The sequence below is a fragment of the Ochotona princeps genome, chromosome 26 (genome assembly GCF_030435755.1).
Source record: "Ochotona princeps isolate mOchPri1 chromosome 26, mOchPri1.hap1, whole genome shotgun sequence".
NCBI lineage: Eukaryota > Metazoa > Chordata > Mammalia > Lagomorpha > Ochotonidae > Ochotona > Ochotona princeps.
Window position 1 is genome coordinate 26,091,698 of NC_080857.1, and position 23,905 is coordinate 26,115,602.

At 50.3% G+C, this 23,905-nt stretch overlaps 2 protein-coding genes across 2 annotated transcripts in view; both read right to left on the reverse strand.

The window, feature by feature from the left end:
• Nucleotides 1-992: 992 nt before the first annotated feature.
• On the reverse strand, nt 993-3,064 carry AKAP5 (A-kinase anchoring protein 5). The gene is made up of 2 exons (XM_058655105.1): nt 1,733-3,064; nt 993-1,684 (listed from the first exon to the last, which is right to left on the reverse strand). The coding sequence occupies exons 1-2, from the start codon at nt 2,930-2,932 to the stop codon at nt 1,172-1,174; spliced, it is 1,713 nt and encodes a 570-aa protein (XP_058511088.1). The 5' UTR covers nt 2,933-3,064; the 3' UTR covers nt 993-1,171.
• A 12,094-nt stretch (nt 3,065-15,158) lies between these two features.
• Nucleotides 15,159-23,905, reverse strand: part of MTHFD1 (methylenetetrahydrofolate dehydrogenase, cyclohydrolase and formyltetrahydrofolate synthetase 1) — a 76,626-nt gene continuing 67,879 nt past the window's right edge. Inside the window, exons 24-28 of the mRNA XM_058655532.1 lie at nt 23,601-23,778; nt 20,794-20,901; nt 20,041-20,193; nt 16,718-16,811; nt 15,159-15,390 (exon numbers count right to left, since the gene is read on the reverse strand). Coding sequence (XP_058511515.1) covers nt 16,722-16,811; nt 20,041-20,193; nt 20,794-20,901; nt 23,601-23,778 — 529 coding nt within the window. The 3' untranslated portion in view covers nt 15,159-15,390; nt 16,718-16,721. The remainder of the gene's footprint in view (nt 15,391-16,717; nt 16,812-20,040; nt 20,194-20,793; nt 20,902-23,600; nt 23,779-23,905) is intronic.

Below are 23,905 nucleotides of genomic sequence, written 5' to 3' on the forward strand. Positions count from 1 at the left end.
AACATTCCACCAGGACTCCAGGCCGGGGTGTGATGTCACTCTCCTGTGAGGAGAGGCTGAACAGGAGAGTGATCCTGTAAGGTGAATCCTCAGTTCATTTGCTGCCTGGGGATTCTGCTGCCCTCCTTCAACTGGATGAGGGGTACTCTTCTGGTCTTGTTTTTATGTATTATTATGGTTACAATTTTTACCTTTTGGCAGATCAGCCCACACAGAAACAGGTCCTGCCGGGGCAGGAGGACGATGGGGAGGGAGAACACACTTGCTCCCGCAGCTCTGCAAGGCGCTGAGTGGCATTTTGCAAGGGACCACACCTAAGCTAGCAACCACTCACATTGAATTCCAATGCATGCGTTTGAAATCGCTCCTGAAACTGGCAGCATTCAATAGATGTCTGGGGGTGAGACAATTGCTTATGAGTGTTAAAAAAAATTACATGTTTCATTATAACAGCTCACTGTGCTTGTCATCAACAAGTTAAAAATACGGCATCAAAAATGAAGTTTTGAAAACTGAATGCTTCCACCGGACTGTGCGACCTCACAGGACAATGTGACAGGCTGTGAGGGCTTCATTAATACATCTTTTCTTCCCCAAAGCTCTCCAATCTCCACATTCCATCTTGGGAACTCCCAGGCTTGTCATTGCCTGGCAGGGCAGGCTTGCTTCTTCTGTCCACTCCCGTCCATCCAGAAGTGATTGCATTTCATCGGTGTAGAGGGAGGCTTTTTTTTTTTTTTAAAGACTTACTTAGTTTTATTGGTAAATCAGATTTACAGAGAGAAGGAGAAACAGTCAAAGATCTTCCATCCGCTGGTTCATTCTCCAGGTGGCCGCAATGCAAAGGAACTGGGCCAGTTTCATCAAAGCCAGCAGCCAGGAGCCTCTTCTGGGTCTCCCACACGGGTGCAGGTCCCAAGGCTTTGGGCCGTCCTCCACTGCTTTCCCAGGCTGCAAGCAGGGAGCTGGATGGGAAGTGGGGCAGCTGGGAATACAACCTGTGCCCATATGGGACCCTGGTGCTTGCAGGAAGAGGAGCAGTTAGTTGAGCCATTTTACCATCCCCTAAAGGGAGTTTTATAAACCTCTCAAGGGGTCCTGAACAACAAATACCCCAAATGGTGTCACAGTCTGCCTTTGGGCTCCTCCCTGCCATTCCCAGGATTTGGAGTCACTGCAGGGGACTGTTGATTTTATTGTCATCGGCGGCCATTTCATTAACCAGCTGTTCTACCGACAGCTGGATGGCGTTCTTGACAAGTGAAGAGGCTGTTTCCATCAAGAGTGACTCGTATTGCTCCGAAGTTCTCCCTTCCACCGCACCATCAGCAGCCTCTTCGTCCACTGACATCAAAAAAGGCTTGGGGACATTGGTCGCCCTCTCGGCATCAAATTCACTGATCTCAGTGTCCGTAATGATGATGGCAATGGGCTCCATCCTTCGGCCATCTTCGAGTTTGGCTTTCCCAATCTTGGTGCCGCTTCCGTTCCCATCCAATTCCTGGCTGGATGCCGTAGCTTCTGGCTGTGCCCTGTCTTCAGGCACCTCCTTTTGGCTCTCGCTGCCATTTTTCCTATCCAGTTGGCTCTCTTGGCTCTTGAGAGATCCATCAGTGGCTGCTTCGGCTCCGGGGACTATGGGTGTCGGTTGGCTCTCTGGGGGTTCAGGGTGCGGCTCAGGGACCTCGGGTGATGGTCGGCTCTCGGGGGGCCCGGGGTGTGGCTCAGAGACTTCAGGTGATGGTCGGCTCTCTGGGGGCTCAGGGTGCAGCTCGGAGACCTCGGGTGATGGTCGGCTCTCAGGGGGACCGGGGTGCGGCTTGGGGACCTCGGGTGATGGTTGGCTCTCAGGGGGACCGGGGACCTCGGGTGATGGTTGGCTCTCCAGGAGCCCAGGGTGCAGCTCGGAGACCTCAGGTGATGATCCACTCTCCAGGGGTCTGGGGTGTGGCTCAGAGACCTCGGGTGATGGTCGGCTCTCGGGGACTCCCGCGGTAGTGGCTTCTGCCCCGGAGATCACCGGTGTCGGTCGGCTCTTTGGGATGCCATCAGCAGCAGCTTCTTCCCTGAGGTGAGGCTCGGGGATCTTGGGGGATGGTCGGCTCTCGAGGGCGCCCGTGGTTTCAGCCCCATCCCTGGGGTGAGTCTCTGGGGCTCCCGGCCCTTGACACTCCACTTCTGGGCTCTCAAGTGGGCCTGCCGGCTGGAGGCAGCTATCTTGTGCCTCCTGAGTCGTCTCAATGTTCCTCTCAAGGACCAGTGCGGCTGTGGCAACCAAAGGATGCCCGTCACCTGACCCCAGTTCCACTGCGATCACTTGTTCCCCAGAAGTCGCCTGGTCACTCACGCGGGACTCATGTGAAAAGTCTTCCGTGGGTTCCTGGGCCAGCCGGGCCTGTGGTGCCTGGTCATTGGACTGGGCCTGGGTTGCAGTCTGGGTCCCCAGGCCTTCTGTCTCGCCCTGGGCTCTGTCGGAGCCCTCAGCGACTCTGGAAGCACGGCCCCTTTGGGTCCCTCTTGGGAAGTTGATGCATGGCATCTTGAGCCTGGCTTTGGCCTTTTTCTTCTGGAGCTGGGCACCCTCCGCGTTGGCTGCAGGCTGCACCTCAGCCTTCAGGGCCTGGGGCGATGAATCTGGTCTTTTCCTGCGCGTCACCAGCCGTTTGAAGGAGGCCCAAGCCCCTGCCGGCTGCGGAGTCCGGGTGGAGGCTCCCGTGGCCTGGGCCCCTTTGCCGGCCCCAGCCACAGCCTCCTCCGAGCCCGCAGGTGGGCCCTGCACCTGCCTTGGTTTCTTTCTTCTCTTAAAGCAGAGTGTGGGGGCCTTCCCCGCCCGCCCCTCATCCTGGACACCTGCTTCTATCAATCTCTTCTCATCCCTGTTCTCCACCTGGATTTCTGAAACTTTGCTCTCCGTTTTCCTGCTATTCTTCATCCTGTACAACTCTCTCCCCTTAGCCGCACCGGTGGCGAAAATATCCCAGGCACAATGCAACTACACAGTGCCTAATTCCTCTATTGCTTGCAGTTTTTCTCTTGCATGTCTTCCTGGAAGGTCTCCACCGGATACAATCTCGCTTTCTTTAAAGATCAACCTGGTGAGAGAAGACAGTGTTTAACTTCTCCATGATCCCAATAGGTTTTATAGACTATGTTCACTGAGGGTAGATTTCCACCATGCACATTTTCTATGTAGTCATTCTGTGAAATGACTAGAGGACCAACACAGGGTCCTCAAGCTGTTTCATGCAGATCAGTTTTATTCTGTTCCCTTGGTTGAAACATCATCTTGGATGACCTGGCAAGCAAAGGTTGAGAACAACCCTTCAGCTATCCTCTCTTAAGGAATTGTGTGAGTGTGTGTGTGTTGCCTGTTCAGCAAGCAACAGCCACACCAAAGGGCACAGAGACAAAGCGAGCCAGTGTCATCTAGATCACACCCCGTGAACACTCCTAAGGCTGCCAAGGACCTCAGAGATGAAGTCACAAGGTCAGCCAGCTGAGCCTGTCAGGTGGCTGCTGGTTCGCTGAAAGCCACAGCTAGTTAGAGCAGGGCCTCCCAGTGCTAGCGTGAGAGCCCTACACGCTTCGGGACAGCACACGGTTTCTGTTCTAAAAATGTTCGCTCCATCAAAGGAGGTACGACTTCTCATGCACGCTCTTAGGAAAATTTAACCTCATTGTTATTCTCCACTTTTAAATCAGTGGTATACCTCAGGCATTTTCACTTATGTTCCTCCTCTTCATACTTCCCTACTGTAATGTGCACAGGATGGGGGGGGGTCCAGTAATTGAGCAACTTTTTCTTTCTTTCTTTATTTTTTTTTTCTTTTACTAAGATGTAGTTATTTGAAAGGCAGAGTTACAGGGAGACAGGAGAGAGAATCTTCCACTCACTGGGGGCAGGAAGCAGCAGGCAATCAGGAAGTTCCTCCGGGTCTCCCACATGGATGCAGGGCTCGTGCGCTGGGGTCACCTGCTGCTTTCCTCAGTATATCGGCAGGGAGCTGCATTGGAAGTGGGGCAGCCGGGCCTCGAGCTGGTGCCCCTGCAGGATGCCAGCTAAAAGGCACTGTGCCACACTGCGGGTCCTGTGATTGAGCAGCCTGTGCTCCTGAGGCAGTTCTGGGCAGTCCCTTGCCTCTAAGCTCTACATCCTTCTCCTTACATCTCTGGAAAGCTCATGGAAAATGGAATTAAATGATCTGGGGGCTGGTGTTTGGCCTCGTGTTTAAGACACAAGTTGGGATAACTATGTGGCGTACTGGAGACTGGGGACCCAGTTGTGTGGCTGCCGACTCCAGCCTCCTGCTGACGTGAGCCCTGGGAGGCTGCAGTGGTGGCTCAGTGGTCTGCCACCCACTCAGCCTGGCCCAACCCTGGCCATGCAGCCATTTTAGAAATGAATTAAGAGATGGAAATACACTCTCTTCCTGCTTTATAGATTTTTTTTTAGATTTATTTTTATTGTAAAGGCAAATTTGTGGAGAGAAGAGACAAAGATTTTCCATCCACTGCTTCACTCCCCAAATGGCCATAATGGCCATGGCCAAGCTGATCCAAAGCCGAGCCAGGAGCTTCTACTGTCACTTTCCCAGGCCACAAGCGGGGAGGTCGATGGGAAGTAAGCAGCTGGCATACAAACCAGCGCCTATCCAGGATCCTGGCACTTACAAGGGGAGGATAAGCCAATTGACCTGTTGCACTGCCTCCCCCTCCTTTTTTTTTTTTTTAAGGAAAGTTTTGGGCTATTGTGATACAGTGGATTAAACTTCTGCCTGTGAAACCAACATCCCATTATGGCCAATTCAAGTCCCAGTGCTCCACTTCCAGCTCCCACCTAACACACCTGGGAAAGCAGCGGAGCATGGCCTGGGTTCTCAGGTCCCTGCTATGCTCATGGGAGACCCGGCCACTGCAGCCATCTGCGGCGTGAGCCAGCAGACGGGGGAAAAGATCTTCTCTCTCTCTCTCTCTGTAATTTCTCTAAATAAATAAATAAATAGAAACATAAGTTTATTTTACTATAAAAAAATGAAATCCACATATACACAAATGGTCTTCACAAACTTCATGGAGCATGCAGACTACATAAAAACTGCACATTTGGACCCAGCACAATGGCTCAGTGGCTAAATCTTTGCCTTGCACTGCCAGGATCCCATATGAGCTCCGGCTAGTATCCCAGATGCTCCACTTCCCATCCAGCTCCCTGCCTATGGCTTGGGAAAGCAATAGAGGATGGCCCAAAGCCTTGGGGTCCTGTATCCAAGTGGGAGACCCAGAGGAGATTCCTGGCTGCTGGCTTTGGATCAGCTCAGTTCTGGCTGTTGTGTCCACTTGGAGAGTGAACCAGCAGATGGGAGATCTTTGTCTCTCCTCATACCTGTAAATCTGCCTTTCCAATAAAAATAAATCTTAAAAAAAGAAGTGCACATGAATTTCAGGGGTCTTTTTGTACCCAATAAACTTATCTTCAATTGCATTTCCCAGAGACTTTTTGAAAGTCCCCTCCAGCACTCTGTGGAGCTGTGCCCTTGTATAGCTGAAGTGATGGCTCCAAGCCACACAGCACAGCCAATAACTGAACCCAGCTTTGCTCCGGGTCCGGAAGCCTGTGCGCTGAAGTTAATGCTCTGTGAGTTTCACCAGAAAACAGATTATTTGGATAGGCTAATCAGCGACAGACCCGGCCATTAACATTCTTGAATCCTTAATAGTTTAATAGTCACCTCATTAACCATAACACAGCCCACCAAGGCATCCTTGAACCAAGGCTAACCCAAATTCTTGCTATTTTGAAGCCAAGCTCTTTGAAATCCTTTCTATTTTATAGTCTTGGTCCTGGAGCAATCTTTAAAAAAAAAAAAAGCCAAATGGACAAAAGATAAATGGACAAGATACCCAACTAGCAGATTGGTTCCATAGAAATATGAAGTCGTATTTGCACTTAAACCTGCAGAAGGGTTCACAGGCACTAGAGTGAAGGTGTGAGCTGTGAGACAAGATCCTGTGACTGTTACTTGAAGGAAGTCTTACAACAAGCCAAGAGACTCCCTCTGCCTCTGCTTTGATGTAAACCCTTCACTTAGGTAGCTCGTGGATCTAGGATCAGTTTATATGAACCAAGCAAATACTCCCTGAGGTTGGCTGTTGCTAACAGAATCGTTCTAGAGCCATGATGGAAGGTAAACTTGAGCACCTCGCAGTGACTGCTCACCTAACGCTGCGGGAAGCACTACATCTGCAGCCTGGCCTGGGTTCTCAGCGCCCAAGCAGCTGGATGTATCGAAATCAGACCGTGTTCAGGAAGGTCTCATTGCAAACTAACCTGGATTGTGCAAAGACTATTTCTTGAGAGGTTCCCATGAATGCACACCACGGACCTAAACAGAGAGTCCAGCAGGCTGCCATGGTCTCCCTCCAGCCTCGGGAGAGTCCCCCTGAGAAAGCGGAGGGCCACCACTGCCCGCGGGGGGCGGCCGATCTCCGCCAGCACGAGTCAGGGACCGCGACGCTGCCTCCCGGAGAGGAAGGCAAGCTCTCCTTCTGGCAGGATTCAGAGCACAGAATAAGTCCTCAAAAAGGAAAATGCCGGGGGCGGGAACACAGAACCCAGCCTTAAGCTCTCTGCAGAAAAATGATAATGGCCAGGAACCCAAAAACCACATTCCTCCTCCACCCACCCCCCTGGAAAAAAAAAAAAGGTAAAGAAGGAAAAAGGCTACCGGGCAGCGGGTGCCTGCAGGGCGAGCTGCGTTAGTGCCAAGCGCGGAGGCGAGCAGCCACCGAGGGGTCGCCTTGGCTGCAGGCTCCCGCGCCGAGCCCGGGTCCCGCGGCCGGCTCCCGCCCACTCCGCCGCCCAGGCGCTCCGCGCCCCGCACCTCCTCGCCCTGCCTTCACTTACCCGGAGCGCGGGCGAGCGGCGAGGCAGGGAGGGTCCCCGGGCAGATCTTGTTCTCGAGGTCGGGTGGTGGCGGGGGGGGAACCTGTGCCTGGCAGCCCCGCAGCCACGGTCGCCAGCCGGAGCCGGCAGCTCTCTGCAGCGGGACCGCAGCCCCGCAGCCCCGCAGCGCCCCCTCCCCAGCAGCGCGGGGACCCGCAGGCGGCGGCGCCAACGCGCGCGGGGCGGGGCCGGGGCGGGGCCGGGGACCCACCTGCGCGCAGTGGGGCTCGCCACGTGCGGGGACAGGATGCTGCCAGCCCCTGCAGAGCACAGAGGGGGGCAAAGGCCCCACCCCACCCGCCCCAGCCGCCCCCGAGAGAGAGCCGGAAGGCCGGAGCAGACCAGGGCGAAGAACCCCGGTTTTATCCCAGAAGCAAAGTAGCATCCGGTTTTAAATGATAGATGTTCCCATTGCAACCCCTTAAAAGCAGAATTCAGAGTTGTGCATAGAGTAGCGAGGTGTTCTTTGGGGGAGAAAATTACAATTTCCAGGCCACTTCAAGCAGTTCATGGAGGGGTGGGTGAGCCTTGCAGCGCCTTTGGGGTAAGCTTCCCTTTGGGCAGGCACCGTGGGAGGCAGCAGATAATGGCCCAAGTGCGAGGGGCCCTGCCAGCCAGGTGGGAGACCCCGATGGAGTTCCGGGGTCCTGGCTTTGCCCTGGCCCAGCCCAGCCCTGCTATTATGGGTATTTGGGGAATGAACCTGTGGGTGGAACATCTGCTTCACACCCACCCCGTCACTCAAGTAGATGAAAAGTAAACATTTTTAAAAATTATGGAAAATGGAACTAAAAGTGTATTTTGGAACAAATATGCATAGTGTTTTTTTCATAGCATGCATTTTCCATGATCTCTTTGAAGAGTCCTTCTATGTGTGGAGTTTGGAATTTTTTGCACCAAAATGAAAATCAATTTTTCAGAACCAGCATTGCGTTGTATAGTGGGTTAAGCCACCACCCGCAACACCGGCATCTCATATAGGTGTTGGTTTGGGTCCCAGCTGCTCCATTTTTTTTTCCTAAGATTTATTTATTTTTATTGTAAAGTCAGATGTACAGAGAGGAGAGACAGACAGCAAGATCTTCTGTCCGATGATTCACACCCCAAGTGACTTTAACAGCTGGAGCTGAACCAATCCGAAGCCAGGAGCGAGGAACTTCTTCTAGGTCTCCCACATGGGTACAAGGTCCTAAGGCTTTGGGCCATCATCAACTGCTTTCCCAGGCCACAACCAGGGAGCTGGATGGGAAGCAGGGCTGCCAGGATTAGAACCAGCGCCCATATGGGATCCCAGTACGTTCAAGGTGAGGACTTTAGCTGCTGGGCTACCGTGCCACACCCCCTCTTTCCTTTCCTTTCCTTTCCTTTTCTTTTCTTTTCTTTTCTTTTCTTTTCTTTTCTTTTTTCTTTTCTTTTCTTTTCTTTTCCTTTCTTTTCTTTTCTTTTCTTTTTTCTTTTCTTTTCTTTCTTTCTTTCTTTCTTTCTTTCTTTCTTTCTTTCTTTCTTTCTTTCATCTTCTTCTTCTTTTTTTTTTTTGCTGCTGCTCCACTCTTGATCCGTAGATCTCCCGGCCGTAGAGCCTGGGGAAGCAGCAGAGGATGGTCCAAGTCCTTGCTCCCACATGAGATATATGTAGAACTCCTGACTCCTGGCTTTAGCTCAGCCCAGCCCCAGTCGTTGCAGTTATTTGGGAAATGAGCCAGTGAATGAAAGATCTCTCTCTCTGTAACATTGACTTTTAAATTAAAAAATGAGCACTTTTGTCTTAAAAAGATTGTTTTCCTGTGAACTTTTTGAATTGCTTTCCTATGAAAGAAAACAAAAGTTTGCCAGGAGAAGATTTGAGTGGAAGGCAGTATCATTGTCCCTTGGCAAACACTTTCAGGCTTGTGTGTTCCAATGTGGCGGCATCATGAGGGCGGTGTCCGGAACTCTGAAATCAATCTGTGGCCTCCACTGAGAAGGGCCACCTTTCGCAGGAACCAAGTCTTTTAAAAAATAATTAAGAAAAAAATGTAATGCATTTGAGAGACAGCATGAACTCCCCTCTGCTGGTTCGCTCCCCAAATGCCTACATGGCCGAGGCTAAGCTGGAGTCCCGGGCAGGAAACAGGGATTCAGTCACTGGAGCCACCACCCTCCCCCCCCGCCCCCGGGGCCTTTCAGTGTCTGCACTGGCTGGAAGCCAGAGCCAGGTACCAGAGTAGGGACCGGAGGCAAAGTGCCCACATGTGGGACATGGGCGTCCTGACCACCAGGCTGAAAACCTGCTCCTTTGTTACTGATTTCTGAACACAAGCCGTGATGCTTATAAGTAACTCCTGCTTCCTTCCAGCGCATTCCTAGATGCCTGCTTAAGCCTGTCCCCCAACTGGCTGGAGGAGAGGACATTCCTGCAATGCCAGTCCCCACAGTGAAGGGCATGGGCACAGAAGCACTCCCGCCTGCTGGGTTAGGTTGCACGTTGGCATGGCTTTCCTGAGCTTAGTCAGAATGAAGAGCATCCAAAGTATTCATCTGTACATATAAAGCGGTTATGTAGGACTGGCACTAAGGAATAGCAGGTTAAGCTGCTCCCTACAGTGCCAGCATCCTTGAGGGGTGCCAGTTTGTGCCTTGGATGCTCCACTAATTTTTCTTCTTTGTAAGATTTAATTTTAGGGCCCAGAGTGATGGCTCAATTGGCTAATCCCCTCTTGTAAGCAGCAGGCTCCCCTATGGGTGCTGGCTTATGTCCTGACTGCCCTATTTCCCATCCAGCTACCTGTATGTGATATGGGAAAGCAATAGAGGATGACCCAAAGCCTTGGGACCCTGCTCCAACAGGAAATCCAGAAGAAACTCCTGGCTTCAAGTCAGCTCAGCTCCAGCCATTTCACGTGCTCTAGAAATCGCTCAGCTGTGGCCATTTATGGAGGATCTTTGTCCTTCTCTAATTCTAATAAAAATAAATAAAGTTTTTAAAAAACAGATTTATTTTTACTATTTACTTGAAAGGCAGAGCCACTGAGAGCAGGAGAAAGAGACAATCTTCTTTCTTCTGGGTCATTCCTTAAATGGCCGCAACAGCCTGGGCTGGGCCAGGCCAAAGCCAGGAGTCAGAACCTTTTTCTGGGTGTCCCCAGAAGGGGAGCAGCTTATAAAGGATGGCAGCTTCACATACTAAGCCACAGTGCCAGTCCTGGCTCCACTTCTGATCCAGCTGTCTGCTAACAGCCTGGGAAAAGCAGAAGGCCCAAGTGGTTGGACTCCCGGATCCAAATCTTCAGCTACCTGGAACACGGAGAACAAAGTCTACTCCAAGTTGTCCGGATCTTAAGTGAACCAAACTTAGAAACAAGAAAAGTCAAATAGGGAAATTCAGAAGCACCTACTTAGGATTCAGAATTTGATTTGGTGTTGTTCACTTGGCAGGTGCATGTAAGGGCGGCCTTTCGTTCCCACCTGGGCCGTGAACCCTGCTCACTGCATTACAAACTTCACGTCAACCACAAGGAATCGTGTCCTCCCACCCCTACTCCCAACCAAGCAATGGAGATGCTATTACTCATTGAGACCCAGGCTTTCTCAAATCTGACATTCCAAGGAGCTTGGAACAGTTTCAGACAAAATAATAATAAAACAATGAAGACCACTTGAATGAGTTATCAATCGTATTCTGATGCTTCTCTTAAAAAAAAGTGAAAGAGAACTAAGAAGAAGTTGAGGGATTTGTTTATTTATTTATTTTTAGATTTATTTATACTCGAAAGGCAGATTTTAGAGAGAGAGAAGGATAGACAAAGAGATCTTCCATCCACTGGTAAGCCCTCCAAAAGGCCGGAGCAGAGCCAATCCAGAGCCAGGAGCCAGGAGCTTCTTCTAGGTCTCCTTCAGGATGGACCAAGTCCTTGGGACCCTGTGCGGCCTTTGCAGGCCACACACAGGGAGCTGGATGGGAAGCAGAGCAGCCAGGAGAAGAACTGGTGAACATATGGGATGACATTGTTACAGGGATGATTAGCCTGTGGAGACATTGCGCAGGCCCGATGGATTTGGTCTTGAAGTGCAAACTCAGATTCCTTTCACACACAGTACAAAGAACTCATCCTGACCTCTGGCACACACACAGTCACTCACACAGTACTATAAATAAAACACATGGCACTGTGGCTTCCTTTATGATGTGATGAGAGCCCAGTGCCGTGGGTCTGTGTTTTAACAAGGTGTATCCAGCACCTGATGGGTGACAACCTGTCATTCCTGAGCTCACCTAAGACTGTTTAGCGATTACCCCTATCACTGTCTACTACTCCCTTCGCAGCTTATCCTTATGTAACAGGAAACTGGCTATAAATACATCTGTCCAATGTGATGAGAAATGATCCTACCTACGTCCTATCTTGCTACATCACCAGATACTGTATGCCAAGAAAATAACTTATGTGTCTATCCGAACAATGCTTCCACTGATCGCACTGCTTGCTCCCATCCTGGTCCTTATCTGTCCAGTCTGGGCCTGAATCAACCAAAAATGCTTTACGACCCCGTGTTGATAATCATTGCATTGCAGGGAGCTTCCAGAAAGAAGTGTGGCTAACCCCATCCATCCCTGAGGGGTCCCACATAACGGCTCTTATTCTCTGCTGGTGGGAGCCACGGGGGGCAGCACACACATGCTGCTGTCGCTGAATTAAGAGTTTATGTGTATTCAACACAGCAACAGCTTGCGGGATACAGAGCAGTGAAGGCTCAATGGGCCCGTCTGAAACATTACTCAAGGCTTTGGCGGCTGAGTCAAGGGGTAGACAGGGGACAGGGAGGCAGGCTGGTGATCTGGAGGGCCTCCTCGCCCCACGGTGAGGCACTTGACCTTGTCTGGTGATGGGTACAATCGAGACCCTAAACATTCGTGCTGCTGTGGGTCTTTAACAGTTAAAAAGTAGCTTACTTTGTTCTTACGCCTTTCTTGGTTCTAGAAATAGCATCTGTAAGCTTGGGCTTGGGCCAACTCCTTTTTAGCAGAGTAAATAACCCCACAAAACCCATCCCATCAGGACGATCAGCAGCCCGACTGCCTGTTTCCTCCACCTGCAAGGCTGTGAAAGGGGCACAAGCCTTTCACTTCTCACAGCCTGGTAGAAACCGCTTCCAGGGAAAGCGTGGGGAAATACAGTGTTACAAGGAGACTCCGATATGTTCATAGAAAGAAAAAAAATCACATTGAAAGGTTGTTCCATGACCTCCCGGGATGAGGGATTCAGAGGGACTTCGTCACCTAGCCCAGGTCTTGGGGCCTGCCTGTGAGGTGGGTGCCAGGTTTGTGAGCCTGGGGTGGGGGATCCGGCGATGCTTGGGACTCCTGACCCGGGCCCCTGGGCTCACCTGCAAGAACATGTCCTACTAGTGAAAAAGGCGGAGCAGTGGACACAGGCCCTGCTGTAACAGAACATGGCGGCTCATTTGGTGCCATAGTAGGAGAACAGAACAAACTGGACAACTACCCGAGCCAAACGATGACAGCAAAAAATCTCAGTGAATGTAAACTTGAGGCTAAGTCAGCCAATGGGCATTGGGAGGGTGACATGGTCATTGGATCAGTGAAATCAGCAGCATTCCATAACTATCCAGACCACTTGGGCAGAAGCCTCAGAGTATGTGCACACGGACAGCCTGGGTTGATATGAGGTGGCGGCTCCTCGTCCCTGGGCACTGTGACTGTGGAAAGTCGTGTGTGGTTTCCCCCTTTGTCTCTCCCCTCCCCACAGAAAACACCAAGAAATAGCAAAACTGGAGTCCCTAAACCTCGACCCTTCTCACCCTGATCAACCGTGTAATCATTATAAAAAAATAAAAATGTAAAAGAAAGGTAAATTTTGGGGCTGGCATCCAGCTTCCTGGTTGATACCTATATCCCACACCGGCACACCTGGGCTTACTTCCTGGCTCTCGCTTCTGACTCCAGCTTCCTGCTAAAACAGACCTCGGGAGGCAGCAAGGGACGGTGCCAGTACATGGGTCCTGCCACCCACAGACCTGGATCAAGTTCTTGGTTCCTGGCCACAGGCTGGCCCAGGAGACCAACCATCGTAGGCATCTGGAAACTGAACCAACCAATACGAAACGTCCTCTGCCTCTCAAATAAAGGCAGGTTTTTTTTTTTTTTTTTGATGCAAAAATATTTGAATTCTTTTTTTTTTTTTTAAGATTTATTTATTAAAAATTTTTTTTTTAATTTGTTTATTTTTATTGGAAAGGCAGATATATAGATGTGGAGAGACAGAGAATAAGATCTTCCATCCACTGGTACACCCACCCCCCAAGCGGCTGCAATGGCCGGAGCTGAGTCAATCTGAAGCCAGGAGCCAGGAGCCTCCTCCGGGTCTCCCACACGGGTTCAGGATCCAAAGGGCTTGACATCTGAATTCTATGCCTAACTTTTTTCAACTTCGCACAGGCTCCCTGACGTGTCCCTGTAGAGGGCAGAGGTGTTGGAGCCAGACAGCCCTGCAAGTCCCCCGGCACACATCAGTCTTTGGGTAATGCGGGGTGAAGACTTGTTCATTGGTCCACACATTCCCAGGGAACGGCCAGCTCCCGGTCTGAAGCAAGAGGCCAGCCTGTGAGCAGCTTTGCCACAGCCGGGCACACACCCCACAGGTGGCGAGCTGCACTTGCACGAGCCTGCGTGTCCTCTACCACCACTAACCACTGTGGTACCTGTTAGAGCAAAACCCAGCAGACACCCGCAAGCATCCGTCAGTGGAGGACTGCTTACAGGCAACACACAGGCGCTCTGCTGACCGTTATAACCGCATCTGTTGCTAAGTGGAAAAAACAGGTTGTACCATGTAAGTTTTTGCTGTAAAGCCTGCTTTGCTAGTGACTTGGGAAAACCCTAGCATCCGCGCTGGCCCACTGCATTATTCAATGCTCTGGAGCCTCATTGACGAGCTTTTTGTCTCATCAGCTTCCATCTTCCCTCTCCCTGTGGCTGTGCTCCTGATGCCTACAGGGTGAGGCTTGAAACGCATCCTTTCATGAGCTCTTCCGTCACCAGTTCTGCCAGGACAGCTTCATGTTCTTGTGTATAAACTGAATATCTGGCACTTCCCATTCCAGGAGGTTCCACAGGACATTACTGTGCAACCAGGGTCTGGAAGATGCTGCGGAGCAGGACCTGGCGGCATCAGTGAGTACCCACTGCATGTCAGGAACCGCAGGGAGCAGGGCAGACACCGTGCCTGCGTCTCCATGTGCACCAGCAGCTGCCATACCTCCACGGCAGGGGAAGCAGCCGAGAGAAGATGGAGCCCTGTGCTCCCGATCCTCCCCATGCAAACCCAGGGAACTACAAAACACTAAAACCAAGGACAGCAGGAAGACAACAGTTCTGCCCCCCAGCCTCGGCAGCCGTTAGCATCCCTGGGAGGATCGAGGGAGGAAGGGAAGGACGATGGGTGGGGAAGAATAGAGAGAGAAGGGAAGACACTTCAGGGAGGAAGCTTCTGTAAGGGAGGTGGGGGCCAGTTGCCTAGCAGGTCAAGATGCTGTGACCATCCCACTTGAGGGCTTCATCCAGCAACAGGTGCTAATGCTGCATGCCACAGATGGGGATTCCAAGGAAGTTCGGGGCAAAATCCTACAGAAGCAACGCTCCCTTAGGATACACATAAAGGGCCCGGCGGCGTGGCCTAGCAGCTAAAGTCCTCGCCTTGAAAGCACCAGGATCCCATATGGGCGCCGGTTCTAATCCTGGTAGCCCCGTGTCCCATCTAACTCCCTGCTTGTGGCCTGGGAAAGCAGTGGAGAACGGCCCAAAGCCTTGGGGCCCTGCACCTATGTGAGAGACCTGGAAGACGCTCCTGGCTCCTGGCTTTGGATTGGTGCAGAACTGACTGTTGGCGGTCACTTGGGGAGTGAATCATTGGACAAAAGATCTTTCTCTCTGTCTCTCTTCCTCTCTGTACATCTGACTTTACAATAAAAATAAATAAATCTTTTTAAAAAATGCTACACCACAAAATTGGTGGCAGCATTAAAAAAATAATAAAGGATACACATAAAGCCACAAGGCAAGGCCTCCTTCACGCCCTACTCCCACCCTAACGCTCTCAGGAGGTCTCTGAAAAATTGCACATCTTCCTGGAAACACACACAGGCACGCAAGCTTCCCCATCAAAAACAAGGTGTAGACCACAACAGCTGAGAAGGTGCAGCATCAAGGCCATGGATGCTATTTTAAAAGCGAGATAGCAAAATTATTTCCTTTTATTCTATGGAACATCACTGATGGAAAGAGACATGGGTATGATTTATGTTAATTTATACATGAGGATGGCAATTAAGGCTAAAGTTTCCTGGGAACACTCGCTCTATTAATTCGGGCAGGGCTGACTTCTCTCTGCACATCTGGACCCACCGTGGGGCCCACAGAGCATGGGTCACCACAGCTGCTGAAGGATGACCTAGAAAGAAAAGCAAACAAGAAACAAATGTCTTCACCTGGTTCCTTCCACACTGCACCATTACCGGCTCACACTGCCCAAGCTGCTGATGTTACCAGCCTTCCCACCACCGGCTCTTCCACCGTCTGCAAGTGAACTTGAAGGCACTGCACAGCATTTACACAAAGCCTAAGCACTGTTCAAGGGCAGACCAAGTGGCGAGCCTGGCTGAACTGCCAAGATCACACCAGGAAGGCCTGCGCCGAGCAGAGGCCCATCCAGCCCCTCTTCTCACCCTCGGCTCTGTGTCTTCAATGATCCTAACAAGGTGCTTCCTTCCACGGGGGTCTTTTTACTTGTAATAGCATGTGCCTCCGTTACTTCTCAAATTGGATTCAGTGTCCTTTCCCATTCCACCCAAAAACGACCTCTTCATTTTTTCCCTTGGTTTAATGCCTCATTTTTCTGGAGTGTACTGCTAAATACACTGCTAGGAAGAAAAGCGCACGTGTAGGAGAGTGTGCAACCTGTGTGTCTGAAAGCTAGAAAGAACCTATGTGCGCATGCGAGTGTGTGTGTGTAGAGGAGGCAGTGTGCATCTGTGCTTGTCTAAAAGCTAGAAAGAGCACGTGTGTGTGTATGTGTGTGTACACATAGGGAGGGGTACAACCTGTGTGTGTCTGAAAGCCAGGAAAAGCACACGTGTGTGTGTGTGTGTGTAGGGGAGGCAGCGTGCACCTGTGTGTGTGAACGCACGGGGGCACCTATGGCTGACTGTGCACAGCAGCGGAAGCTGCCTGTGAACTTGGAGGACATCCCTTCCTTGTGGAAAAGCCCCCCTTTCCATTGGCTAATCATCTTCTCTTCCTGTGAGGATGCTGAGGGTTTATATCTAACGGGACTCAGCTTGCAGTAGGATGTGCATCAGGATGGCTCAATCATTGGAATCCTCTCACCCAAGATCCTAAGAACTCTTGCCTCCTGTCTGCTCAGAATACAGATGCCCCCCCCCCCCAAGCCCACCTCTCCCTGACCTTGGCCTACTCTGAACCCCCAACCTCCCACGGATCCAGCAGAAGGACCCTAACACTTCACAGGGCCCCCACCCCTGCTCTCACCATCTCCCTTACCTTGCCCACCGGGGATGATCTGAGCTCTCCCTTCCAAAAACCTGCGGAGTCTAAATATTTCTTTCACTGGTTTTTCACTGGTTTAAATACCAAGTCACTCCTGGGCCCTCTTCCCCCGCCCCATGCAATCTGTGTCAGTGGTGTGAGTTTCATGGACTTGTCGTTGGTTTGAGCCTGATAACTCGGAAGCAGGCTACATACACTCGGCAACAACCTACCTGGTCAGAAGAGCCCGTTCACCTGCTGAGTCTCAGGATCCAAATCAATGTCATAGAAACAGGGCCGGGTGGGCAGCCCGGGCATGGTGCTCATCTAGGGTGAGAGCCAGCAGGAAAAGTTCTCAGTGACACACTCTCCCACCCTCCCTTCAGGGAGAAAGTCGAGAAGACAGCCGTTTCACAGCTCTGCCACCCTTCCCATGACATACTAAAGCCTTACATGTTATAACGCAGGCCACCAATCCTGTTAGGACCTCAAAGAAAAGCCCGCGGGCTGTCCTGCAAACCTAACGCCAAGCTTCCCCACCCTCTCTGTGTGCTGATGGCTGGAATTGGATGTGGCAGGACGGGCTGCCCCCCTCACCGACCACAGCAGAGGTGGTGGAGGCGAAAACAGTCTCCTGAGGCCAACAGCAGGTGCAGGGCCTGCCTGCACCATGGCTTGGCTGGAAGCCTTTGTGATTTCTGCTTCGACAATGCATGAGGACTCAGCATCCTTTCACTCAGCCCCAGTTTTTCTGCGTACAAGCTGGACGGCCTTATAATCACCATTCTTACTGGTCCAGTGTGACTTGCTAAAAACGAAACTGGGGCGCTTGTAAATCGCATCTGCACTCGCTTCTTTGCTAGAGAGCTGGCTTTGACAAGTACTTGCTTAGAGATGGATTTGTATGCCTTTTTAAGTAAAAACACAGTATATTTTTATCTGTTAACAATGTCCTGCAGAATGAATACCCAAGTTCCAAATCAGACAGGAAAACTGCTTAGGCTGAACTTCTGAAATGTGAATGTGAAAAAAGGAAGGATGAGTCATCTTCTATAACATAAAACATCCATACTTCAGCAAACCCAACCCTGACATCTGAGTGCCAATCAACACTCCCTAAAATATCCCCCAGGGATCTGACCACTGATCTCTTCCTTGGGTGCTGGGATGCAAGGAAATGAGCAGTGTGAAACAAGAAGGGAAATGGTCTTTTAATGGAGCAGGAAAACCTGCAGATGACATTCTAAAGGACACGTGCTCACTGGTGTAGACGAGCCAGACATGTGCATGCCAGAAAGAACTTTGAAGATAGTCCCTGGGATGGGATGATGGCTCCACTGGCTAAACCTCTCACTGCAGGTGCTGGCACCCCAAACGGGCACTGGTTAATGTCCCAGACGCTCTATTTCCAATCCAGCTCTCTGCCTGTATCCTGGGAAAATAGCAGAGGATGGCCCAAAGCCTTGGGACTGTACATGCACATGAGCGATCCAGAAGAAGCTCCAAGCTCCTGACTTCAGCTCAGCTCAGCTCTGGCTGTTGGTCATTTGGGAAGTGAACCAGCGGATGGAATGTCTTTCTCTCTGTCTCTACTTCTCTCTGTAAATTAGGCTTTCTAATAAAAACAAATAACTCTTAAAAAAAAATAAAAGAAACAGTGAGATTTTGTTACTTTTACTGTTTCCCAAAGAGGATTTTTTCCCCTTCCAACATTGGTTAATGATAACCAGAAAAGGGAAGGAGAGGAGAGAGAAAGAGATACTACATCTGGGTCTGGTGCGATAGCTTAGTGGCTAAAGTCCTTGCCTTGCAAGCACCAGGATCCCATATATGCGCCAGTTCATATCCCGACTGCTCCACTTCCCTTGCAGCTCCCTGACTGTGGTCTGGGAAAGCAGCTGAGGATGGTCCAAAGCCTCGGGACCCCACGTCCACGTGGGAGACCCAGAAGAGGGCCACCAGGGAAGTGAACCAGCAGACATAAGATCTTTCTCCTCCTCTCTGTATATCTGCCTTTCCAACGAAAATAAATAAATCTTAAAAAGAAAGGAGAGAGAGATACACATCTATATACAAATATGAACATACCAGAAGATACCACACTTGGAATTAATATATAAAATAGTTTCATCCTTTGAGCCCTACTCGGAAGCCAAAAAGCAACCAGAAGCATCAAAATAGGGATTCAGCTCTCATAACAAGGAGACACATTTGGCCCAAGTTAGGAGCCAAAGGTCTCTGACGCACGCTTTGTTCCAGATGACCCAGTCCTGCCCTGGGTAGGCTGTATCTCTCTGAAGGACAGTTGTTGGCCATCGGCCTGACCACTTCCAGCTCTGTTTTTGTTGCTATAGTTACACGTCCGCCTGCACACAGCAGACGTGACAGAGAACAGCTACTGCTCACTTGGTTGGGGGTTACTGATCATTCCCCTAGAAGGAACACCATACTTCTTACTCAAAAACAACAAACCCTGGCCTGGTGTTGTGCGGTGGATTAAGCTACAATCTGTGAGGCCTGGCATCCCCTATAGGCACCAGTTTGCTACACAGAGCACCATTTCTGATCCAGCTCCCTGCTATTTCACTGGGAAAGCAGTGGAAGGTAGCCCAAGAGCTTGCGCCCTGTCATGCGCATGTGGGACCTGGATGAAGTTCCAGGCTCTTGGCTTTGGCTTAGCCCAGACCCGGCTATTGTGACCATTTGGGCAACAGATGGAAGCTTTCTCTCTATATATAACTGCCCTTCAAGTAAATACATGTCTTAAAAAGAGCTACACAGCATTTGTCCCTAAGACGTAATACTGTTGGAAGAACCGAGCATAAGCCATCAAGAAACATTTGTTGTGATTATACAAGAGGACCTCAAAAGGTATGTGGGAGACAGGAATTTAAAATTTATTTTGGGGGCCCGGCAGCGTGGCCTAGCGGCTAAAGTCCTCGCCTTGAACGCCCCGGGATCCCATATGGGCGCCGGTTCTAATCCCGGCAGCTCCACTTCCCATCCAGCTCCCTGCTTGTGGCCTGGGAAAGCAGTCGAGGATGGCCCAAAGCTTTGGGACCCTGCACCTGCGTGGGAGACCCGGAAGAAGTTCCTGGTTCCCGGCTTCGGATCGGCACAGCACCGGCCCGTTGCGGCTCACTTGGGGAGTGAAACACTGGATGGAAGATCTTCCTCTCTGTCTCTCCTCCTCTCTGTATATCCAGCTTTCCAATAATAATAAAAATCTTTAAAAAAAAATTTATTTTGGTGCAAAAAGTTCTGAAATCTACACATAAATTTTTCAAAACACACATTTCCCATGAACTCTTCAAAGACCTTTCGTTTATATGACCATGACCACCCACCTTGAACTGGGCCCACCCTGGAATTGGTCAAGGGCATGCCAGCGCAATCATGGCATCATACTTGAACTGAAACCAAGATGGTCTACAGTGAGACTAATCCTCAAAGGCCCATGTCCAACTTTCCTCCTGGCAGGAAACTCAGCTAGGGTGGCACTTGCTCGAGGGCTATGGGAGAACAGACAGGCTCGCCTCTTGCTGCCCTCACTTACCGTTCCCACCAACGGGTACAGAAAACCAGCCCCAACGCTGGCACGGATGTCACGAATGGGCAGAATGAAGCCAGTGGGCACGCCTTTTTGCTCTGGGTTGTGAGACAAGGACAAGTGTGTTTTGGCCATACAGATGGGTAGCTGCCCAAAGCCCTGGGGGGACATGGGAACAGAGGTAAGACAAATGAAATGTTAACCACACAACACCTGGGCATTGTGATTCTATGGATTCTGTATTTTATTCGAAATATCAAATACCCTTTATACCCATCTCCACCTCACTGTATCCTCAGGAACTGTACTGTACAAGTGAGTATTTTATTCTCATCAAGAAAACCAATTAACAACAGTTTGAAAGTTAGGGAGTTTCACTTGGCAGCGTGGCCTAGTGGCTAAGGTCCTTGCCTTGATCCCATATGGCCGCTGGTTCTAATCCCGGCAGCTCCACTTCCTCTCTATCTCTCCTCCTGTCAGTATATCTGACTTTATAATAAAAATAAAATAAATCTTAAAAAAAAAATAACATCTTGAAAAAAAAAAGTTAGGGAGTTTCTAACAACTATCAACTCCATATCAACTCATAATTCTTGCACACACTCTCATAGCAATGATGGGTAAATAGGGAGCTTAGGACCGGATCCTGTCATCCAAACGCAGTGTTTCAGGGGGAGAAGGCAGGCTGAGAGAATGAGGGGAGTCTGACATCTAGATCTGATCTGCAGAGTTAAAACAACGCGTTAACCCGATGCCTACCTGCTTCGTGTAGACTTCGGCCTTGTGCTGTGCTTCTGGGAGCAATTCAACGTCGTCTGCCCCATAGATCTTCTGTGCAATGATCCTGATTTTCTCCTCAATGGGAAGCTAATGAACAGAAATGAGAAAGGGAGAGCATGATGGGACACAGACGAGGAATCAGCCAGCACCTGGCCTCACGCCAGGGCCCCTGAAAAGGCCAAGGAGATGTGTTTTTATTGGTGCTGGTTTGTGACCCAGCTGCTCCACTTCCCTTCCAGCTTCCTGTTTATGACCTGGGAAAGCAGAGGAGAATGGGTCAGGGCCTTGGGACCCTGTACTGGCGTGGGAGACCTGGAAGAAGCCCCTGGCTCCAGATGGGTTCAACTCCAGCTTTTGCAGTCATTTGTAGAGTGAACCAGTGGATGGAATCTATTCTTTCTGTCTCTCCTTCTCTGTGCCATATCAAGTCCTAGATTTTCTCTGTCCCACAGAGATAAAGTGACTAGCTGTACATGAGGTGGGGAGGGGCGGGGCCTAGGAGTGACGACACGTGTGTCTGATTTCCAGCTCTGGCTCCCGACTCTGCCTTCCTGCTGATGGAGACCCGGAAGCAGCAGGTGACAGCCCCGGTAGCTGGGTTTCTGTCACCCACATGGAAGACCTGGACTGAGTTCCTGGCTCCCAGTTTCAGTTCAGCACAGTACCAGCCACTGTAGGTTATCTGGGGAGTAAGCCAGTACATACGCGTCCTCTGTCTTTTAAAAAGAAATTCATAGAAGATGCTTATTTATGAAAAGGCTATCCATGGATTCCAAAATCCTTTTGTACTGAAGTAATTTAATTTTACCTTTTTTGAACTTAAAGGAAAAATAAGAAAGCTGTTTTATTAGAAAAGGAGAGCAACAAAAAGAGAGGAAGGAGAGAGAAAAACATCTTCCAGGTACTGGTTTATTCCCCGAATGCCCACAACAGCCAGGACTGGGCCAGGCTGAAGCCAGGAGCCAGGAGCTCCAGCTGTCTCCCACATGGGTGGCAGAGGGCCATCTGCTGTCTTCCAGATGCTGGATTGGAAGTAAAGTAAGACTTGTCCCAGGCACTCCCAACTGGGAAATGGGCACCCCAAGCAGTGGCATTACCTACTGTTCCACAATGCCTGCCTCTTCCACAAACATTTTAAAATACCCTTATATATTCAAATGTGTATATACACACATATATGAAATATTGTACTAAAACTAAGCAACATATCTGACTTTATGTCCTAGCAACTAGGGCAAAAAGTACATACTGGGGCTCGGCAGCGTGGCCTAGTGGCTAAGGTCCTCGCCTTGATCCCATATGGCCGCTGGTTCTAATCCCGGCAGCTCCACTTCCTCTCTATCTCTCCTCCTCTCAGTATATCTGACTTTGTAATGAAAATAAAATAAATCTAAAAAAAAAAAAAAAAAGAAAGTGAATACTTTAAAAAAAAAGAAAAAAAAAGTACATACTGGACGATTTTTTTTTAAACTAAAAGACTGGTAATCCATCCATAAAAAAAAAAGTTCCGGGGGTAAGGATTGCAGCTCAGTAGGTTAAACGCTGCCTGGGATATTTAGTGGCCCTACTGGAAGACCTGGTTAAAGTGTGGCTATGCCATGCTCTGACCTGCACTATCTCTTAGGCACCTGGAAGAGTGCCTAAGTAGACAATGACCCAAGTACTCGGGTTCCTGTCACCCATGTGGGGGACTGCATGGAGTTTCCGACTTCAGCTTGAGGAGCCCTGGCTGTTGCAAGCCATCTGGGGAGTGAACCAGCAGATGGAAGGCATTTCTCTTTTTGTCACTCTATCTTTCAACTAAATAAATAAGAGGGGAAAAATTAAAAAAAACATTCTCTTAGGAACTAAAAAGCAGTATTTTTTGCAGGAGCTTAATACAAGAGACGTGAAAAAGGTGAATATTCAACAACAGCCTTGTAGAGATGCAAAAGAGAGAATTTGCACACGCATCTTGAACTGGAACTCCCCAAGTGAGAAGGCACACTGAACTTCTGGGGCACCAGTGCATGCAGGGCAGAGTTCAGACTTGTAGATGCTGAGTGAGACAGGATGGCAGCCTTCTGGAAAGTTCTGAACAGAAATGGGTTCTCGAGCTCCTCCGAGTCTCCCAGTGTCCTTCCAGCCCGGAGTTCCAGATTTACACATGGTGAATACAGCACACACCTCCTGCTCCTAACAGCTTCCATTTGTTGAAGACGTACTACTTCATATCCAATAACATCGTGAAATACACAGGACAGAGGCTCAAACACAGAATGCAATCCTGTCATCATCACCTTCCTTTGAACTGGCTCTGCTGTGTCACAGGGTAGGCACAGCTTCTGCTTGGGGTGACGTCACTGTGTTCAATCGGTGATGGAAAAAGTGATGAGGCTTGTTGGTGGGGCTTAGGCTTTGCAGCTGAGGGCGTCTCTGAACTTGAGGTGGCATAGAACCAGGAAGTGAGCTTCTGGGCGCACACCTGTTTGCCCCAGTACTGAGAATGGTTTTTTTTTTTTTTTTTTGCCACCACTGCTCCCCTCAATCCCCCCTCACGCCTCCGAGCTTGATGTAGCTCTTTGCCTTGCCAATTTGCTACACCATGGCTGGGCCCTTGAGTCGAGGGTGGGCAGCTGCCCGGGAAGCTGCCCTGTAAGGAAGCAGCAACACAGGTTAATAAGACCGCTGCCTCCTGCTCAGTCGGGTTGTGGTTGTGTGACGGCCCTTGTAACTTCATTTGGGGCTTCTTTTGTGTGTGTGTATGGTGTGTGTGTGTGTATGTTTGCACAGGGCATGCGACCCACCTCGAGGTTGTAGAGGAGTTGGAAGCTGCTGGGCGCCTGTGCTGCTCTCTGGACCGCCTGAGCCAGAGCTACAGCACCCTTGCCCCCTTCTGCCCAGTGAGTGCACTTCACAGCATCAAAAGCTCCGTGCTCTTTGGCGAGGCGGCCGATGAGGTCCAGCTCGGCCTGTGTGTCCGTCCTGAAAGGCAGTGCGTGGTGTCAGCGCCTGGGGCGGGGCAGGAGGAGACGGGGTGGGGAAAGCAGGCAGTTGGAGGGAATGGAATCAGCCCTCTCTTGCCCGTTAAAACCTAAGCGAGTTACCCACC

Coding starts and splice junctions, on each gene's coding strand:
- AKAP5 (XM_058655105.1), bottom strand. CDS start 2,932: ATGAAGAATAGCAGGAAAACGGAGAGCAAAGTTTCAGAAATCCAGGTG. Junction 1,685..1,732: donor AGAGCCGACCATCACCTGAA/GTCTCTGAGCCA, acceptor CCATCACCCGAG/GTCCCTGAGCCGCACCCTGA.